General features: G+C 37.0%; 1 protein-coding gene across 2 annotated transcripts in view; it reads right to left on the reverse strand.

Moving 5' to 3' along the window:
• SYT10 (synaptotagmin 10) overlaps window positions 1-16142 on the reverse strand; it is a 66761-nt gene that overhangs the window by 9344 nt on the left and 41275 nt on the right. For both annotated transcript variants that reach the window (XM_046012659.1, XM_046012658.1), the window contains exon 4: window positions 543-663. In XM_046012659.1, coding sequence (XP_045868615.1) covers window positions 543-663 — 121 coding nt within the window. The remainder of the gene's footprint in view (window positions 1-542; window positions 664-16142) is intronic.

The following is a 16142-nucleotide window of genomic DNA, read 5'->3' on the forward strand; positions in this document are numbered from 1 at the left end:
CAAGAACATCTTTAAGAAACTTCAACATTCCTTTACTTTATAATTTCTTTCAGTCCCTACACTTGCCCAAATTTTTATTTTGAAAGATGGTAAGAATGCAAATGCAAATGATGGTTTTGGAAACTTGTTATTTCTCTACAGATCAGGTAAGGGAGATAAAGTCAGTCTACATGTGTTTTCAAACTTGTAGCGTAATGCAAGCTTGAGGTCAAGAATCTTCTTTTATAAGCAGCTGACTAGTTAGAAGTAGGGCAGTGATTGGTATATTATGAAATTTTGAGAACTAAATCAGTAGAGAAAGAAATAAAAATAAAAAACCAAGTTTCGCAGTCAATCTATTTGATAACATCTTCTAAAAAATTGTAATGATAATGTAAATACAAGAGGTGATTTGGAGTACTTTGATAATCTCTTTTTTCCACTTGGATAATAATCCTCTATAGAAAACTGAACTTAATAATTCAATAGCCATGCATAATTTTGGATACGTGAAATATTTTTATTTGGAATGTACTTGACCCGCTAGCCAATTGTGTACATACCTGATGAGCCAGTGATATCCATAGCCTTCAGATTTCTGCACTTGATGACAGTCAATGTCATACGTCCAGCAGTTGGCAAGTAACAAAGGGAGAACATGATTTCACCCAGATCTATACTTTCCTAGAATGGCAATTGGTAATGTTATCAATTTCAAACACCAGATACTGAAAACAAGATACAATTGAAGAGGTTAAGTGAAAAATCACTTCCACAGAATATTTAAATGTCATTCTAAATTGTTTTATTAAGGATGCAGATAATATTGCAAGAAAGCTGTTCTAAACAGAGTAAGAAAATAGAGTATATTCCACCTGTTCATTTGACATCTCCACTTCTGTTTTTAATAGGAATCTCAAACTCAACAGAGTCAAAACCAAACTGCTGATTCCACTCATTACCATTCATCTTCTGGAACCAATTCCTCTGTCAGTCTTTCCAAAACCCAGTAAAGGATGTCATCATTCACCCAGAGGCTGGAGCCAGAGCCCAGCAGTCACTTTTATTCTTCTCTTCACTCACCCCTACACTTCTAGCCCATGTCTTGTCTACTCTGTCTGCAAAATAGATCCCAAATTAGTGACTTCCTTTTCAGCTCTATTAATACCATTCAAGCCAGTATCACTTCCTCTCAGGATTACATTATGAGTCTCTAAAACTGATCTATCTCAGAAGCAGTCCAAGTGATCCCTTATGAAATGCAAATCAAGTTATTTCACTCTCCTGCTTAAACCATGTAAGGGCTCACAATTATACTGGAATAAAATTCAAACTCCTGCATATTAGTGGGGTAACTATAAATCTTGGTATATCTGAGAAATTCTGGGTGTATACCCATTGTCCTAGTGTAATTAGTAAGAACATCTCCTGCAATTCTTAAATATGTCTTTGATTTGGACAGTGCATCACATATAAGGCCCTATGTGATCAGGATCCTACCTTTCTTGCCTCTCTTCTTGTCTTACTCTGATATAGACTCAAAAGCCTTTTTTTTTTTCTTTTTCAGCTACTCAAACAAATGCAGTTTGTTCCTGCTTTTGCCTGGTGCATTTTGTTTTTGTTTTTGTTTTTCTCTCATATGTCTTTCTTGCTATGCAGGACTCAGTTCAAACAATATCCCCTCAGTGAGACATTCCCTCTTCCTATCCTGTGCTCACGTACTGAAGAGATCCTTCACATTTTTTTTTCATAGCACTTATAATCATCAGTAATAATCTTTTAAGTTATTTTTTTGTTCCCCTGATTCCTATATATAAGGTCTAGGACAGCAGAGTTCTTATCTTTTTATTACTACATCCTACTGAAGTGTCTGGTACATGGCAGGCTCTCAGTGAATCTTTTTGAAGGAATGAAAAGATTATTAGTTCAGATGGACAAAAACTGACCCACTTTGTATCAAATATGAATTTGAACTGTCCATAGTACTCTTCCATAGCTATATTTCCTCCCCATAGCTGCATAGATGGTGAACAAATGAAAATGAGTATGAACAATGCATATTTAGGATGCTTCTAAAGAGCTGTTTACAGGATTTAATCAAATAATTCCTGGTAAGACAATATGTGGGAGATTTAATTTGGCAGGAAATAAGTTGCTATGTACCCAGGCCCGTAGAATTAAGTTCCTCAAAATTCATCATGACAAACTATTAACATTTATTGGACTTATCCTCACAGCTTAGATTCTGATTTATGTAATTCCTATTTCTTTATTCATGGGCTAGAAGTAGTAGAATCTGCTAATTAAGAACATAAACTTTAGAGCCAATTAAACTTGTGTTTGACTCCCACTTTCTTTCTACTTCCTAGCTTGAGATCCTAGGAAATTTAATTAAGCTTTGAATCTCTGAAACTCATTTTCAAATGGAGGAAAATACCCACTCAACCATGGTTTTAATCATTAAATGAGATAATGTAAATAGAGTCCAAGGCATTTAATACAGTGTCTGACATACGATGAAGGATGCTGTTTTATTCACGGCTGTATTGCCATCACATGGAGCAGTACCTTACACAGATCGGGTGCTCAGTAAGTACTAGATAAATGAAAAAAAATTAATTAAGGAAAGTAGTTATTTCTTTTTAAGAACTTTAGCAGAAAATGTTTTAAAACAAAGATATATCCAGCTGGGTTTCTTCTGGGCTGTTGGATTGCTGCAAACCCAAAATAGTGAGCAAGATTCAACAGGAGAGGCTTGAGAAAAAACAGAAAGAGTACAATCTCTTTCTTTCTTTTTTTTTTTTTTTTTTTTTTTTTATTACCACCAAGCAATTACTGAGTATTATTTGCTAGGTGTACTGGTAGGAGCCACACATACCAAGATAGATGTGGCATGATTCTGTCCTTGAAAATCCCAGTCAAGAAGGAAAAGAGTAGGCTATACAAGGCTAATTAAATAAGTCTGGATCCTATTTTATCTGATGATTCTCTTCCCTTTTCTCTTTCTCTTTCCCAGTGTTTCTTTAGGCTGCGTCAATGGAGTTTTCTCTGAAGTTTTCTATCACCACCCCTCCCTTTCTCTCACTGTGTATTTCTCCTTCCAGGAACTATCAATAAAAGTAGGCATATTTTGTCACCAGCTGGTGAAAAAATAAAAGGATCTCTTTATGAATATAGAGAGCAGGTATCAAGTTCTACCAAGAAACATGGTGGGGATGGCAATGGAGAAGATAGGGAGGAAATAAGGGACATGATCTCAGAGATGAAACGCTTAGAGTCCAAGAGGGAATGCACCATATACGGACAAAAGTACATAGAGACATGTGAAGGGATTAGTAAGTAAAACACATTTTTATGTGTGTGATTGATATGGTTTTACTTTTACACATGAAACAATCTGTGGAACTAACTTTTCTACTTCTCTAGATATATCACATGTTTATTGGTTGAAACAAAGAAAGTTTACCATATTTGGTCCCATCTCTCAAAGGTCCTTTCTATCCAGCTGCAACATAATTTTGACTGTTATTAACAAGTATTGGTAATCATAAAGAGGTTAAACTGAGGAGCTGACCAAAGCACTAGCCTAAATAAATTGAAAGCAAAGAGCATGATTAAAGAACATTCCCAGGCCCCTCTGTATGTATGACAGGATAGCTGGCTTTTTGCCTATTCTAGTAGTAAGAATTCTCCTTAAATACGTGAACTCCATGAGGTCAGGAGCTTTAATGAAACTGGAATGAACTGGGTGGTAAAGATTAATGTGTACTTTGCATGCATAATAACTGCGCAAAAGTTATATCCTTCATTAGACTCAGTTTTTACCTTCAGGAGTGTGAATGTGAAAGAACTGAAATTGCATACACTCTGAAAAGGGCAGAATACTCTCTAAGGTAAATACCAATATTCTATAACTTCTTCAATCTGGAAGCAATCTAAGAGATGATTATGAGACATGAACTTAATGAAGGTAAATGGCTGTATAACCTTTAAAAAGGTCCTATAACAAATATAACAGCGGAACTCCAGATTTTGGCTATGGTTCTGTGAGCTAGTGTGTACTAACTCTTGGTAACCCCACTGAGTCTGTCCCTATGTTGATGGCACAGCACCAAGGAGTGGTTGAGTTTTAATTGCCACCTCTTATCTGCCCGAGATTACCGCCTTTTATAAGGCAATACTCAGTCCCAACAGTCTGAACCCCCTTCTGCACAGCAAAGAAGGAGAAAATAAGTTAAAATGTCTCTGCACAAAGTTAAATGGTGAAATTCTATTAAATAAGGAAACTACCTCATTTCTTACTCATTTACTATTTACTTATTCATGTACCCATTTCCTATTTTTTTAGACAAAACTCTAACAAGAATGTTTACTTGGTATATCAGTCACCGGCAGGTCAAAACTCACAAGTGGAATGTGGAAATGGGGAAACTAACCAGTAGTCTGTCTGGCAAAGGCAGCAATAAATGATAGCTGGAAAGACACTACTCATACAAGAAAAAAGCAAACGTTTGAAAAAGGGTAACAATCTGGAATCCTTTTGTATCAAGGGGAACTGATACTACTAATATCTCACTGACTTAAAAACAGCATTTTACTATAGGCTTCAACAGTAATTAATATTCAAAATGATAGCTTTTGAGTTATTAAGCTTAGAAAAAATATTCTATATGTTCTGTTTAAGAAAGTAGATAAGTGTACACTATTTTTTGGTAATTATTTTTATCCAAAATCCTTAAAATGTTTGAATTGGTAATTTTGGGTTTTAGTTTCTTAAAATGAGAAAGGCTTTGTGTTTCTGAAGTTTAATTATGGATGACCTCGTTTGTTTCAATTCTACATACACCCGAGCTTCCCATATTCACCTTGGAAAAAACATTGTATCTTTGGGCAAATAATCACGTGAAACCCTGCTTTAAGTCTAGCATATAGTGTTCTATAAAATTTCTTTCAAGCACAAAGACTATTCTCATACACACTAATCTATTTGGTGGAATATTTGCAGAGACAGGCTTCTGAAAAAGGTTAACACCGAGGCTGGGTCAGGGACTGTGTATTTGATTTCTTCACCCTGGTTCCACAGACATAGAGCTGGGTAGAGAAAGATCATTTTCTAATACTTGGCAATAGTTAGCCTCATAAATCTAGTCAAAGTTATAAAGATTTTTCCATGTACCATCTCTCCAAGATAAAAATAAAAGTCATTGGAAAGAAAAGTTGATACATAGGTAGTTGCACTGCACATTCTATTTCAGGACTGAGCTAATAGTAAGATCAAATTATAGCAGCTGAGTACAGATCTGGAGAGGAAGCAGACTGAAGGCTTGATAACTACAGCGTGTTCTAACCAAGGGAAGAACTCCTGGGGCAGTAAACATCACATTAGGGTTTGAGAGCCGAAAGACATGGGACTGGCAGAGAAGAAGAGGAATAATATTGTATGTGAGTACTATGATTAATATTTACAAATACAAGTGGCAGTTTATGTTGAGAAATAAGGAATTTGGTGACATGTGGGAGGAGTTAAGGCTCTATGTAGTTTATTCTGTGACTCCTATGGGTAATAGGGATCTAAAAGTATTGATAATATAAAAGAGTGGGAGCTTGGCAGAATGAAAAGGGCATGTAGGTTCCCAGATCAGAAAAGCCAGAGTTAAAATCTTAAATCTCCCATGTATTAGTTGGTAATGAAAATGATATTTGGAAAACATTTCTTTGCTCTGAGTAGGCTAGATTAGGATGAAAAAAGGAGGGGCTGGGGCACCTAGGTGACACATTTGGTTGAGCATCGGACACTTGGTTTCAGCTCAGTTTGTGATCTCAGTGTCCTTAGATCTCAGAGTCGGGCTCCACACTCAGCATGGAGTCTACTTGGGACGCTCTCTCCCTCTACCCTCCCCCAATTCTTTCTCTCTCTCAAATAAATAAATAAATCTCTCTTAAAAAAAAGGGAGGGGCCATTAAATAGGTATGTGAAGGTATTGGCTGAAGAAAGGTTTGAATTCAGAGATATATTAGAAAGCTAGAATCATTAAGACTTAAAAAAAACCTTTAAACAAGCAATTTGTTACCATGGTGACAGCAGTCATCACATCCACTTAGCACCCTAAATGCTGCCTGCCTTCCACATTTCCTGGTTGGTAGGAAAATGGATAGTTCTCCTCACGCTGTTAAACAATGTGTTACTGGATCAAATGAGCATCTTCATTAAATTACTAGTCTTTCATTTGCCTGCTCACAAAACGAATCTCCAGTGCAATGCAGACCCAAAGTGGGTCTACTGCGTTCAAACTACTATGAAGTATCTATTTCTCTCTGACTCGCATCATCCCTCCCCCTGAGAAAATCATGGAATTTAACCTTGGGCAATCTACGTAACCTCACTTGATCTCAGTTTCTTTGGTATAACATGAGGGTGTCCAAAGAGTTGAACTAATTTATTTTCCAGCTCTAAAATTTTGTAATTTTAGGCACTGGTAAAATGAGTACTAAATAGTATATATAGTTCAAGCATGTTCAAGGCCCTTTTGGCCCTTGCTTGGTATAGACCAAGCAGAGCTTCATTAGAAAGAGCATAAAGGATCAACTGGTGCTAATAGCTCAATTTCAAGTTTAAGAACAAGGTCAGGGTTGATCTGGTTGGGGATGCACGGGGAAAGACCATACTGTATAAGGAACATATCTGGTTCTTTCTATGAAATCTAGGAGGACTTCAGAGGTGGGTGACTTTTAATCTGAACTTTGAAGAATGACTAAAGGTAAGGAGAATTAAAAACAGAGGGGGCAGCATATAAAGAGGCTTGAGATGCAGCATGGAAGGTCCAACCATGACCAGAAGGCAAAGAGAGACAAATGACATAGGATAATTTAAATGGCAACACACTGGCTTTATTCTAAATGACCCCTCCTTGGAGTGCCTGCATGGCTCAGTTGGTTCAGTGTTTCTGCCTTCTACTCAGGTCATGATCTTGGGGTCCTGGGATCGAGCCCCACATCAAGCTCCCTGCTCAATGGGGAGTCTGCTTCTCCCTCTCCCTCTGAACCTCCATCCTGCTCAAGTTCTTTCTCTTGATCTGAAATTTAAAAAAAATAATAAATGACCGCTCCTCAGGAATATGTAGATTAACCCTAATTTTTATTGCAATCAGGATGAGATCCATTTTCATGGTTTTAACAATTACCTGGAAGGGTTGCATTTAAATTATAAAGGGATGATATACAAAGCTAATGTAAGTATGGATCCAGTCAGACACAGTAGATGTTGAACAAAAACAGTATTTCTTTTCTTGTTTACAACAATTTTTCTAGGGTCAGTGACTGGTATAAGTTTGATGCTCAATAAAAAAAATGTACCGAATGAATAAATCATAAAAGCATCAGGCCAGGTCACGACTTCAGTGGCAGCAGGACATCTGTTGTTTCAAGGACTGAAGGCTACTCACTAACCAGAGAACAAGTGAGCAAAGACACTGTTTGTGGGTGTGTGGGCTCTGAGTGGAGACCCCTGGAACTGTGCAAGGGCATGTCTACGTATGGCAGACCTGGGAGTATAATAGTTGTAATAGTTTTGAGCCACCTAAAGATACACTAAAGGTTTGGGGATCTTAAGTAAAAGGATACTTATATTTTGTTTTTTACTAAACTTTATTTCTTCATAGATCCCTGTATTCTAGTGTGATCTCGAATTTTGTTTGCTGTAATTATACGGTCTATTGGAATTTCAGAATCAAATGTATCCTTAAGGTGTAAAAATTGCATTTTCCTTGCATATCTGGGCATTTACACCAAACAAGCAGTCTGGTGTCTCTGGGAGGCAAAAAAGGAGTATTGATAGACTACAATTAGGAAATGTAATTAACATTAAAATCTTCTCCAGTTTCTAGCCCATTTTCTTCCTTTTCTTTCAAAGAACCACAATTTTCACACAATACTTCCTTCCTGCCCTTCCTCCTTCTCCTGGTGATTATGATTAAACCAGATTTCACTATGTTCAATGAGGGTGGGGGAAGGAACCGGCAAAGGAGGGTTCCCTACACTAGGAACCACATAACACCTTTAGACTCTTGGACTTTCACATACATTTTCATTATTGATTCTTTACCACCATCTCCACTTGAATACAGAGAAGATCGCTCACTAGGTGTCCTTTAGCAGGACCTGCTTGTATTTCTGCAGGAAAGAAAGAACACACTTTTCAGTAAGTGTATAATATTAAGCATTGTTCTTGGCCATAGAACAAAGTCCACGGGAAACTTTGCTGAAGTCGGGCAGAAAGGGGACAGAGAACATAGCAGTGTTGGAGATGGGATGATTACAACCCCCACTGAGCAGTAAGTGATCAATAGTCACAACCCAGAGCTACCATTGCCAGTGACGCTATTTAATAGTGCCATGTTTCTGCTTAGTGGGAGAACCATTTTCCGCTCCCAATCCCAGTGGGAAATAACTCTGCCTGCCAGATGATTTAGCTTTTATCCTATCAACACAGCCTTAGACTTAGCCACTAGGAGGGACAAAATGCTGAAGCCATAGAGAAGAGAAGAGATGAGGCCTTGGAACAGTCTTTCACGGACTTACCAAATCAAATTTCGTTAACTATTGGTGTAATGAGCAGCCTGAACCAGAGATAGCCCAGTGTAGACACCGGGATAAGAGCAGTCTGGGGCACAAGATGATACAAATTTAATAAGAACTCTTCCCTCTGTAATGCTGATTAAGAGACACCTTAAACTTCTTGGTGAGAGGAAATGGGAGACTGATTCTCAAATCTTAATCACTGCTTATAGATAGTGGCATAGAAACTTGCATAGTACACTATGCAGCTCTCCTTGGAGTATATGAAGCTTTTAAATACCTTTGTAAAATTCCTCATTAGAAATATCCCTTTCAGTATGGATGTACATAGACACTTGGACTTGGTGAACCTGGCTTCACCATTTTAGAGTCTACCTTAAATTATTTTATAGTTTTATCCCTGCTGTGTACTGACTTGTTACGATTTCCAACCCATGCTTTCAGGCACCTGGGTGGTTCAGTTGGTTAAGTGACTGCCTTCAGCTCAGGTCATGATCCTGGGATCCCAAGATCTAGTCCTGCATCAGACTCCCTGCTCAGCAGGGAGTCATCGTCTCCCTCTGACCCTACCCCTTTCATGCTCTCTCTCTCACTCATTTGCTCTCTCTGTAATCAATAAATAAAATCTTAAAAACAAACAAACAAACATGTTTTGAATGCTTGCTTTGGACAACATTGTTTGTGGTTTGGACTTGTTTTGTATAGCTTATCTCAATGACATTGTTGTGCAGTTAGATATTAAAACTTTCTTACCAAATTCTTGCACATGAATAGAAGATCATTACATTATTGCTATCAGAGTAATGGCAGGGTGTCCATCAAGTGATGGACCTTAAAACTTTAAAAGCCAAAATTTGACCCGTAACTTGAGAGTGTTTGGTCTGGGCAAGTCTACTCTTTGTTGATCTAAATAGCTGTCTGTAGATTTTGAAACACCTACCCCTGCCATGGCCAGGCTACTCTTGGCAGTGCTGTGGAACTGTGCAGCAGTCTCAGGACAAGAAGGGACACGTGCTTCTGCCTGGGCAAATCTACTCATCCCAGGCAGCGAGGCAAGCTGTCTCCCTCGAGTAAATAACCTTCCAAGCAGCCCATTTCGTCTGCAGTACTGGTGTGGTCTCCTGCTAGCTACACCCTCCCAGCTCCTACTAGGCCAGCAGCTAATACCCACATTTCAGTTGGAAAGACCAACTCTACTGAGAACAAAATTGTTAAAAAGAATACCTCAACTAAATGTGGACTTTATTTCATTCATTTCCTCTTGGCCTGAAACGATAGTGTAATTAATCTATTATTGGCTTGGTATCTCTTTATTGGCATACTAAAAGACATTATCCTGTATGCTGTTTGTTTGTGCAATATGATTATACATTATAATTCCTAGAGTGAACCCATGTTAAACAAATTACTGGCAAAGACAATCTGGTCTTTGAGCATGATTTGCCATGAACCAAACAACCTCTGTTCCTCAGTGTCTATCCTCCATATAGTAGTCAGAGATCTTATTGATGCTAAGTGACACCGTGGCTCACTTCTGATCAAAAGCCACCAATGGTCTCACATGTCACTCAAAGTAAAACTAAAAGCTCTTTCCATGGCACATAGCATTTCGTTCATTGGACACACTACATATTTCCTTCAGTATTACCTGCCTCGCTTTTCTAGAAAGTAGGCCTTATGCACTGGGGACAGATTATGCTCTAAGACATCCAGAAGAGTGCCTGGTAAATAGGAGAACTAAATGGAGTTAGTTGAATTGATGGGTTTAAGATCCCTATTCTGTAGGTGGGCAGAGCAGGGAACTAGCCTGTTACAGAATCTTCTTTTTAAAAAAGATTTATTTACTTTGAGAGAGAGAAAGAGAAGGTGTGTGCACGTGTGCAATTTGGGGTAGGGGCAGAGGGAGAGAATCCTTCAAGCCGACTCCCTGCTGAGTGTGGAGCCCTGTGGGGCTTGATCTCACAACCCATGAGATCATGACCTGAACCTAAACCAAGAGCTGGACATTCAACTGACTGAGTCACCCAGGTGCCCCTACAAAATGTTCTTTTATCCATTATTTTCTCTGGATCTGGATGGCCAATATATCACACTTGCGACTCTGCATAATTAGACTGTAGTTAACTATTTGCAGCCTATTTGCTTTGACAAAAACCTGACTGGGCATACTTTCCTGCTTCTGGTTATTGGCTCTCTTGTAGACTGGTATTTGATAAGTACCTGTACTTGTAAAGCATCCCTTTACTTACCGTGGGGTGTCAGATTGTACATAGAGCATTTAAAAATTTAAAAGCACTCCAAAGATATGAATAAAATTGATATTCAGTCAGTAAGATCTCTGGTTTAGTGAATTAAATTTATAGAAAGATTGGGGCGCCTGGGTGGCTCAGTGGGTTAAGCCGCTGCCTTCGGCTCAGGTCATGATCTCGGGGTCCTGGGATCGAGTCCCGCTTCGGGCTCTCTGCTCAGCAGGGAGCCTGCTTCCCTCTCTCTCTCTGTGCCTGCCTGTCTATCTACTTGTGATCTCTCTCTGTCAAATAAATAAATAAAATCTTTAAAAAAAAATAAAATAAATTTATAGAAAGACTGAATGAAATATAAGCCATGGCATAGTCTCTTATAACATTGTCATATTTTATTCAAGTTCAAGATTGAAGAAAAGAATAAAGAAAAAGTGTCTCATTCATTTAAAAAAAATACCAAGGTGATTCATTTAGGAAATTTAATTATTAGGGTAAGAAATTTAAAACATGGAAGACACTGGGATATTAGAAATCAAGTAGATAAAAATGGCTGTGTGCAAGAGTATAGCATGTTGGTGATAAATAACACTTGGCAACTTTTACAAGAAGTTCACATTTATTATCTCCTTTTATTTTCAAAATATTCCTGTGGGGTTGGTATTATTATAAGCATTTTTTTTTTTTTTTTTTTTTTTTTTGGTGGATGAGGAAACGAGTTCAGAAATGTGAAGCAACTTACCCAAAGTATTGGAACCAGAAGGGAGCAGACCCAGGTTTCCAGTGAAACTAGACTCACTTCATTCAGTTCCTGTAGATTTCTGCTTCCCTCTGTGACTTTCCCCAGCAGAAACAGTGTTTCAAATTTTACTAGTCAGGACAAGAAACTTTAAATTGTTTTCATGGTCTTAGATTTCAAAGCCAGTAGATGAAGTGCTATGTTTCTTTGAAAAAATTCTTCAGAAACTGGAAAATCAGTGACTTAATTTACAGGAAATTTTAATGCAGTCTATTAGAAAGAAGGAGGAGAATATTTTGAACGTTCACATTTAAAATCAATTGCATATTCCCTTCACTATATAAGAGCATGTTAATAATAAACTAATTAAGTGCAAGAAAGGGACAACTTTAACTCATGGTACTTTTAGAACTATACTGAACTCCTAAAATTTGCAACAGATGTTGCTAGCATGTCCTGGGGCTGAAGAGCTTCTGCTTATCTGCTGCAAGTTCCAAATATTAAAATCAGGGGCACACAAATGATAAAATTCAATTATACCCCAAATACAGGTTTCTCACTAATTATGTCTGAGAGGAAAAATTGCCTAGAAATTTCCTGAACATTGATTCCAGCTATTCTTTTAAATAAGGCCAAGAGAGTCATTATTTAATTCTCCATGCATTTTTATACAAGTTGTTAACAAAGTAGATTTGATAGTATTATATATTTTAAAGGCCTTAAACTCATATTTTTGTCATAAGTGTATTAAAAATTCCTTTAATTCAAATTATGTATTTTGAGATTTCAACCCTGTAAGCTGAAAATTGAACTTCCATGTTAAAAAAAAATTCAATTCTTTTTATTTCTTATTAGTATATTCCAAACATGGTAACACTCCAATATAATTCAAGACAAGGAACACTGAACTAAGAGTTAAAGATTTAAAATCTAGTTCTGGATCTTCTATTAATCAGCTGGGTGAACATTAGTGATTTTTTTTTTTTTTTAAACATTCCAAGCCTTCATTTTCTAAACTATAAAATTAAAGGACAACATTTGAACACTCTAGCAATTTTAAAACAATATGACCACATGATCTGGTCATGAGTGTTCTTGAAACCCTACTCCAAACATACTCTAGAATTTTAAAATTAATATGAAAAGACTTCTGACCTATTACAAGTCTCATGCATTTTACTCTGAGAAAAAGATCACAGGCCAATATTTAAGATGTATTGATTTTATTTGTATATAATTCTCCCAACTTAGGTATTTTATTAGAAACCTAAAAGCAATAAATTGGAGAGGTAAGGAATTCAAGAAGCATTTATACTTTTAATGGAGATGAAACAGTGTAATAGAAGAGCAATGGACAGAAATAAAAATCTGCTTTTTAAATTTATTATGCTAACAGTCATAAAGATCACCACTCTTAAGAAAAGGTTAAATTATTCAGTACATTTTACTTAAAAACCAAGGACATGCATAGTGTTTTATGAGCGTTTCTATTTTGAATTTTTTAAGTAAGAAATTCGGCACATAAGCATGTTTTGAAACCTGTAATATTAACACAGACTTTTCCAGATGACTCTAAATAAATGGTGTAATATTCCTGTCTGAAATCTTGGTTTTTAAGAGGCAGAAATTCTGACTTTTTCAATTGTGATGAAATGTGAGATTCCATTTTAAGGAGTTCCTTTGAAATTCTCTGTGTATAAAGATTAGAGGATTTTAGACATTTTCTCACTTTCTGTGGCTGGAGGCTTTGTCTTACAATCAAGCTTTTAAAGGACTAAAGGTAGTGAACATACAGAATATATCAGACACATGGCAAAGTCCAAGAAGGTTATAAGAAATTAAGTTGTTTGCAATCAGGAATTCTTTGTTGTTCTTTTTTTTTCTTTAGGTTGTCAGTCAGAGATCCAGGAGGAAAGAGATGGCACACACAAACTAGACTAATTCCAGAGGGCTTAATGAATGGACTATCTACAGAGATGTAAGCAGAGGTAGGGAAGCCACAAAAGAGGGTACAGCACTGGACACTGGTAACAGGGGAGGTTGTGATGACCCCTAGGTCTGAAAGGACAAGGGTAGGGGGACAGCTACCTGGACTCAGAAGGAAAAAGTGGTGAAAAGAAAAGGCTGCTTTGAGAGGAACTGTGCCCTCAGGTGAAGGACATTGTGAGCCAGAGACAATCTCTCAGAGAAAGATGAGAGAATCCTTATCCAAATGACATTCTCCTCCTGCCCTAACATCTCTTGCCAGAATTCCAAGAACAGTGTCTGTGGACATAACTGAGGTACCAGATAGCAAGGAGGATGGTAGAGAGTGAACCTGAAGGGACACATGGAGTATATCTAGCATCTTTAGCTCCCGAAGTTTGATAAGATGCACTTAATAAGCACATGCAGAGATTGGTAAAGGAACAAAGAGGAAGAGTGCCTGGTGTAAAAGGAAGAGTCAGGTTAGGTTGCAGATGAGAGGCATGCAGTGTGACATTATGAGTCTATACTTCATAAAAAAATTATATACTCACTGAATCACAGTATACAGTAACTAATAAGATTTAAATAAACTCTTGCACAAAACTTTCCACACTACATAGAAAAACATACCACCTAAAATTATCTCCTACCATAATAATAGGACATAACCATTTTTTAACACCGAGGTCTTTATTCCTGTTTAATATGTACGCCACATCAACAACAACCGAAACCATACCCTGATGATAGCATTCTGTAATACTTCTTGGCAGCTAACATACAGTAAGCATTGATGAATGCTTGGCTCTCCTTAGCATTTATCTTATTTACTCTATTCAACAAACTATGGGTTTGCCTTCTCATAATTCCTGTTTTACGGATAAGGTAATTAAGGTTCAGAGAGATTTTCTAACTTGCTCAAAGCCATAGAGAGAAGTGACACAGCAGGGAGGCAAAGCTTGTTAGTTTGTCCCAGAGCCTAAGTTCTCAGTGATTAGGCTGCAGGGCTTCCAACAGGAGCCAGAGGGGGAGAGGGTAGCAGGATGAGCAGGTTTGAGGGAGGCAAAGGGGAAGCAGGGAGAAGGAGAGACCCCAGGGTGATAGAGAAGTTAGACAGCATTATAATCTTTACAAGTCAAGCAAGGTAGGAATTTAAATTGGAAATTATGTGGATGCAATGAATTTAGGCAAAAAAAAATTTTTTTTCCTTTTTGAACAACCCCAAATACTATGCCTAAAATATGATCAGGTATCAATTTTTGACTATTTTTCAGTGACTCAGAAGACCTTACTGTGCTTACCCAACAATTCTCTAAAAAGTGTGGCTTCAGTGTTGAATTAAGACTAAAACTGGTGGCATCAATTTAAGTTTTAGATATGCATTAACTTTTTTTTTTTTTGTTTTGTGAAACATAACGCTGTAACCAGTATTACAGGAATCTACTACTTAACCTGATAATAAAGGGCTAATTTAATTGTTGTGGGCTATTTTAAAGCTAATTTGCCAACAATCTTCATGTGAAATACAAAGGCAGTCAAAACACATGGAACACTGAAGCCCTGTTCTCTAAATGTACACAGATGAGATTTAACTTTCAAAATAATATAAAAACTATGGTCATTTATTAAATACCAAATATTCATGAAACAAAGTTCCTTATGTTTTTTTCCCCTTTTCTCCCATTTTCCCTTCCTTCCACTCCCTTCCCCTCTGGCAACTACTAGTTGTTTAGTTGTTTGTTTGTTTGTTTGTTTGTTTTGTGGCGACAAAGTCCCTTAACAGTCTGTTTGAGTTGAGCAGCAGCTGAAGCCAAGAAAAAAGCCACACTTTGAGAAGCTGCATAATCTTTGGATAGTTTATGATAGTCTCTATTATTTTGAACTTAATCTTAATTTGATTTTATATTGCTACATAGGTACATGCTATAAATTCGTGCAAAATGAATAAAAGACCTTATAGGTAGGTCATAGAATTTATTTGCATCATTTGAGTTAACAGTCAGTTAATGATGGTCCATTATTAGCATATGTGGTATCTTTGACACTCCAGAATCAGGCTTAGTGCAGAGATGAAAGAGAAAATTAGGAATGCCTAACAAGGAGAAGATATGGGTTCATTGTCCCCCAATCTGCAGGCCTATGACTGTAATATTGCTTGCTGCAACCCAACGATTGAGCTAGGTGGCTGCTGACCAAAAATTTTACTCTCTACTGCCTTGCCTTCCACCACACTTTTTTCTTTAGAATGAAGTTGGAATTTTGCCACTCTCTAAAATGTTATTGGATACCAAATTATTCCAGAGTTAACAAATTTTAAAAGAGAGTTGATAGCTAAATGCAAAAAAACAAAACAAAATAAAAGATAGTATTATTTTGATCCTGGAATAGATTCAGGATGCTCATTGGAAAAATTAAAAATATATCACGAGAAACAAAACAAATTAAAAAAAAATTTTTTAACATTTAAAGCTACTTTGGTACTGTGTATTAAAATACATTATTTCAAACTCATGCTCAGCTAGTACATTCAGTACTCTGATTGGTACAATGAACACAATAATTTCTTTGTATTTGGCATGTCAAGTTCTACTCTTTCAAACTTGACAGATCCTTAGTTAAAAGATAATAGATTCAAGTACTTA

Source organism: Meles meles, chromosome 7, assembly GCF_922984935.1.
Source record: "Meles meles chromosome 7, mMelMel3.1 paternal haplotype, whole genome shotgun sequence".
Taxonomy (NCBI): Eukaryota; Metazoa; Chordata; class Mammalia; order Carnivora; family Mustelidae; genus Meles; species Meles meles.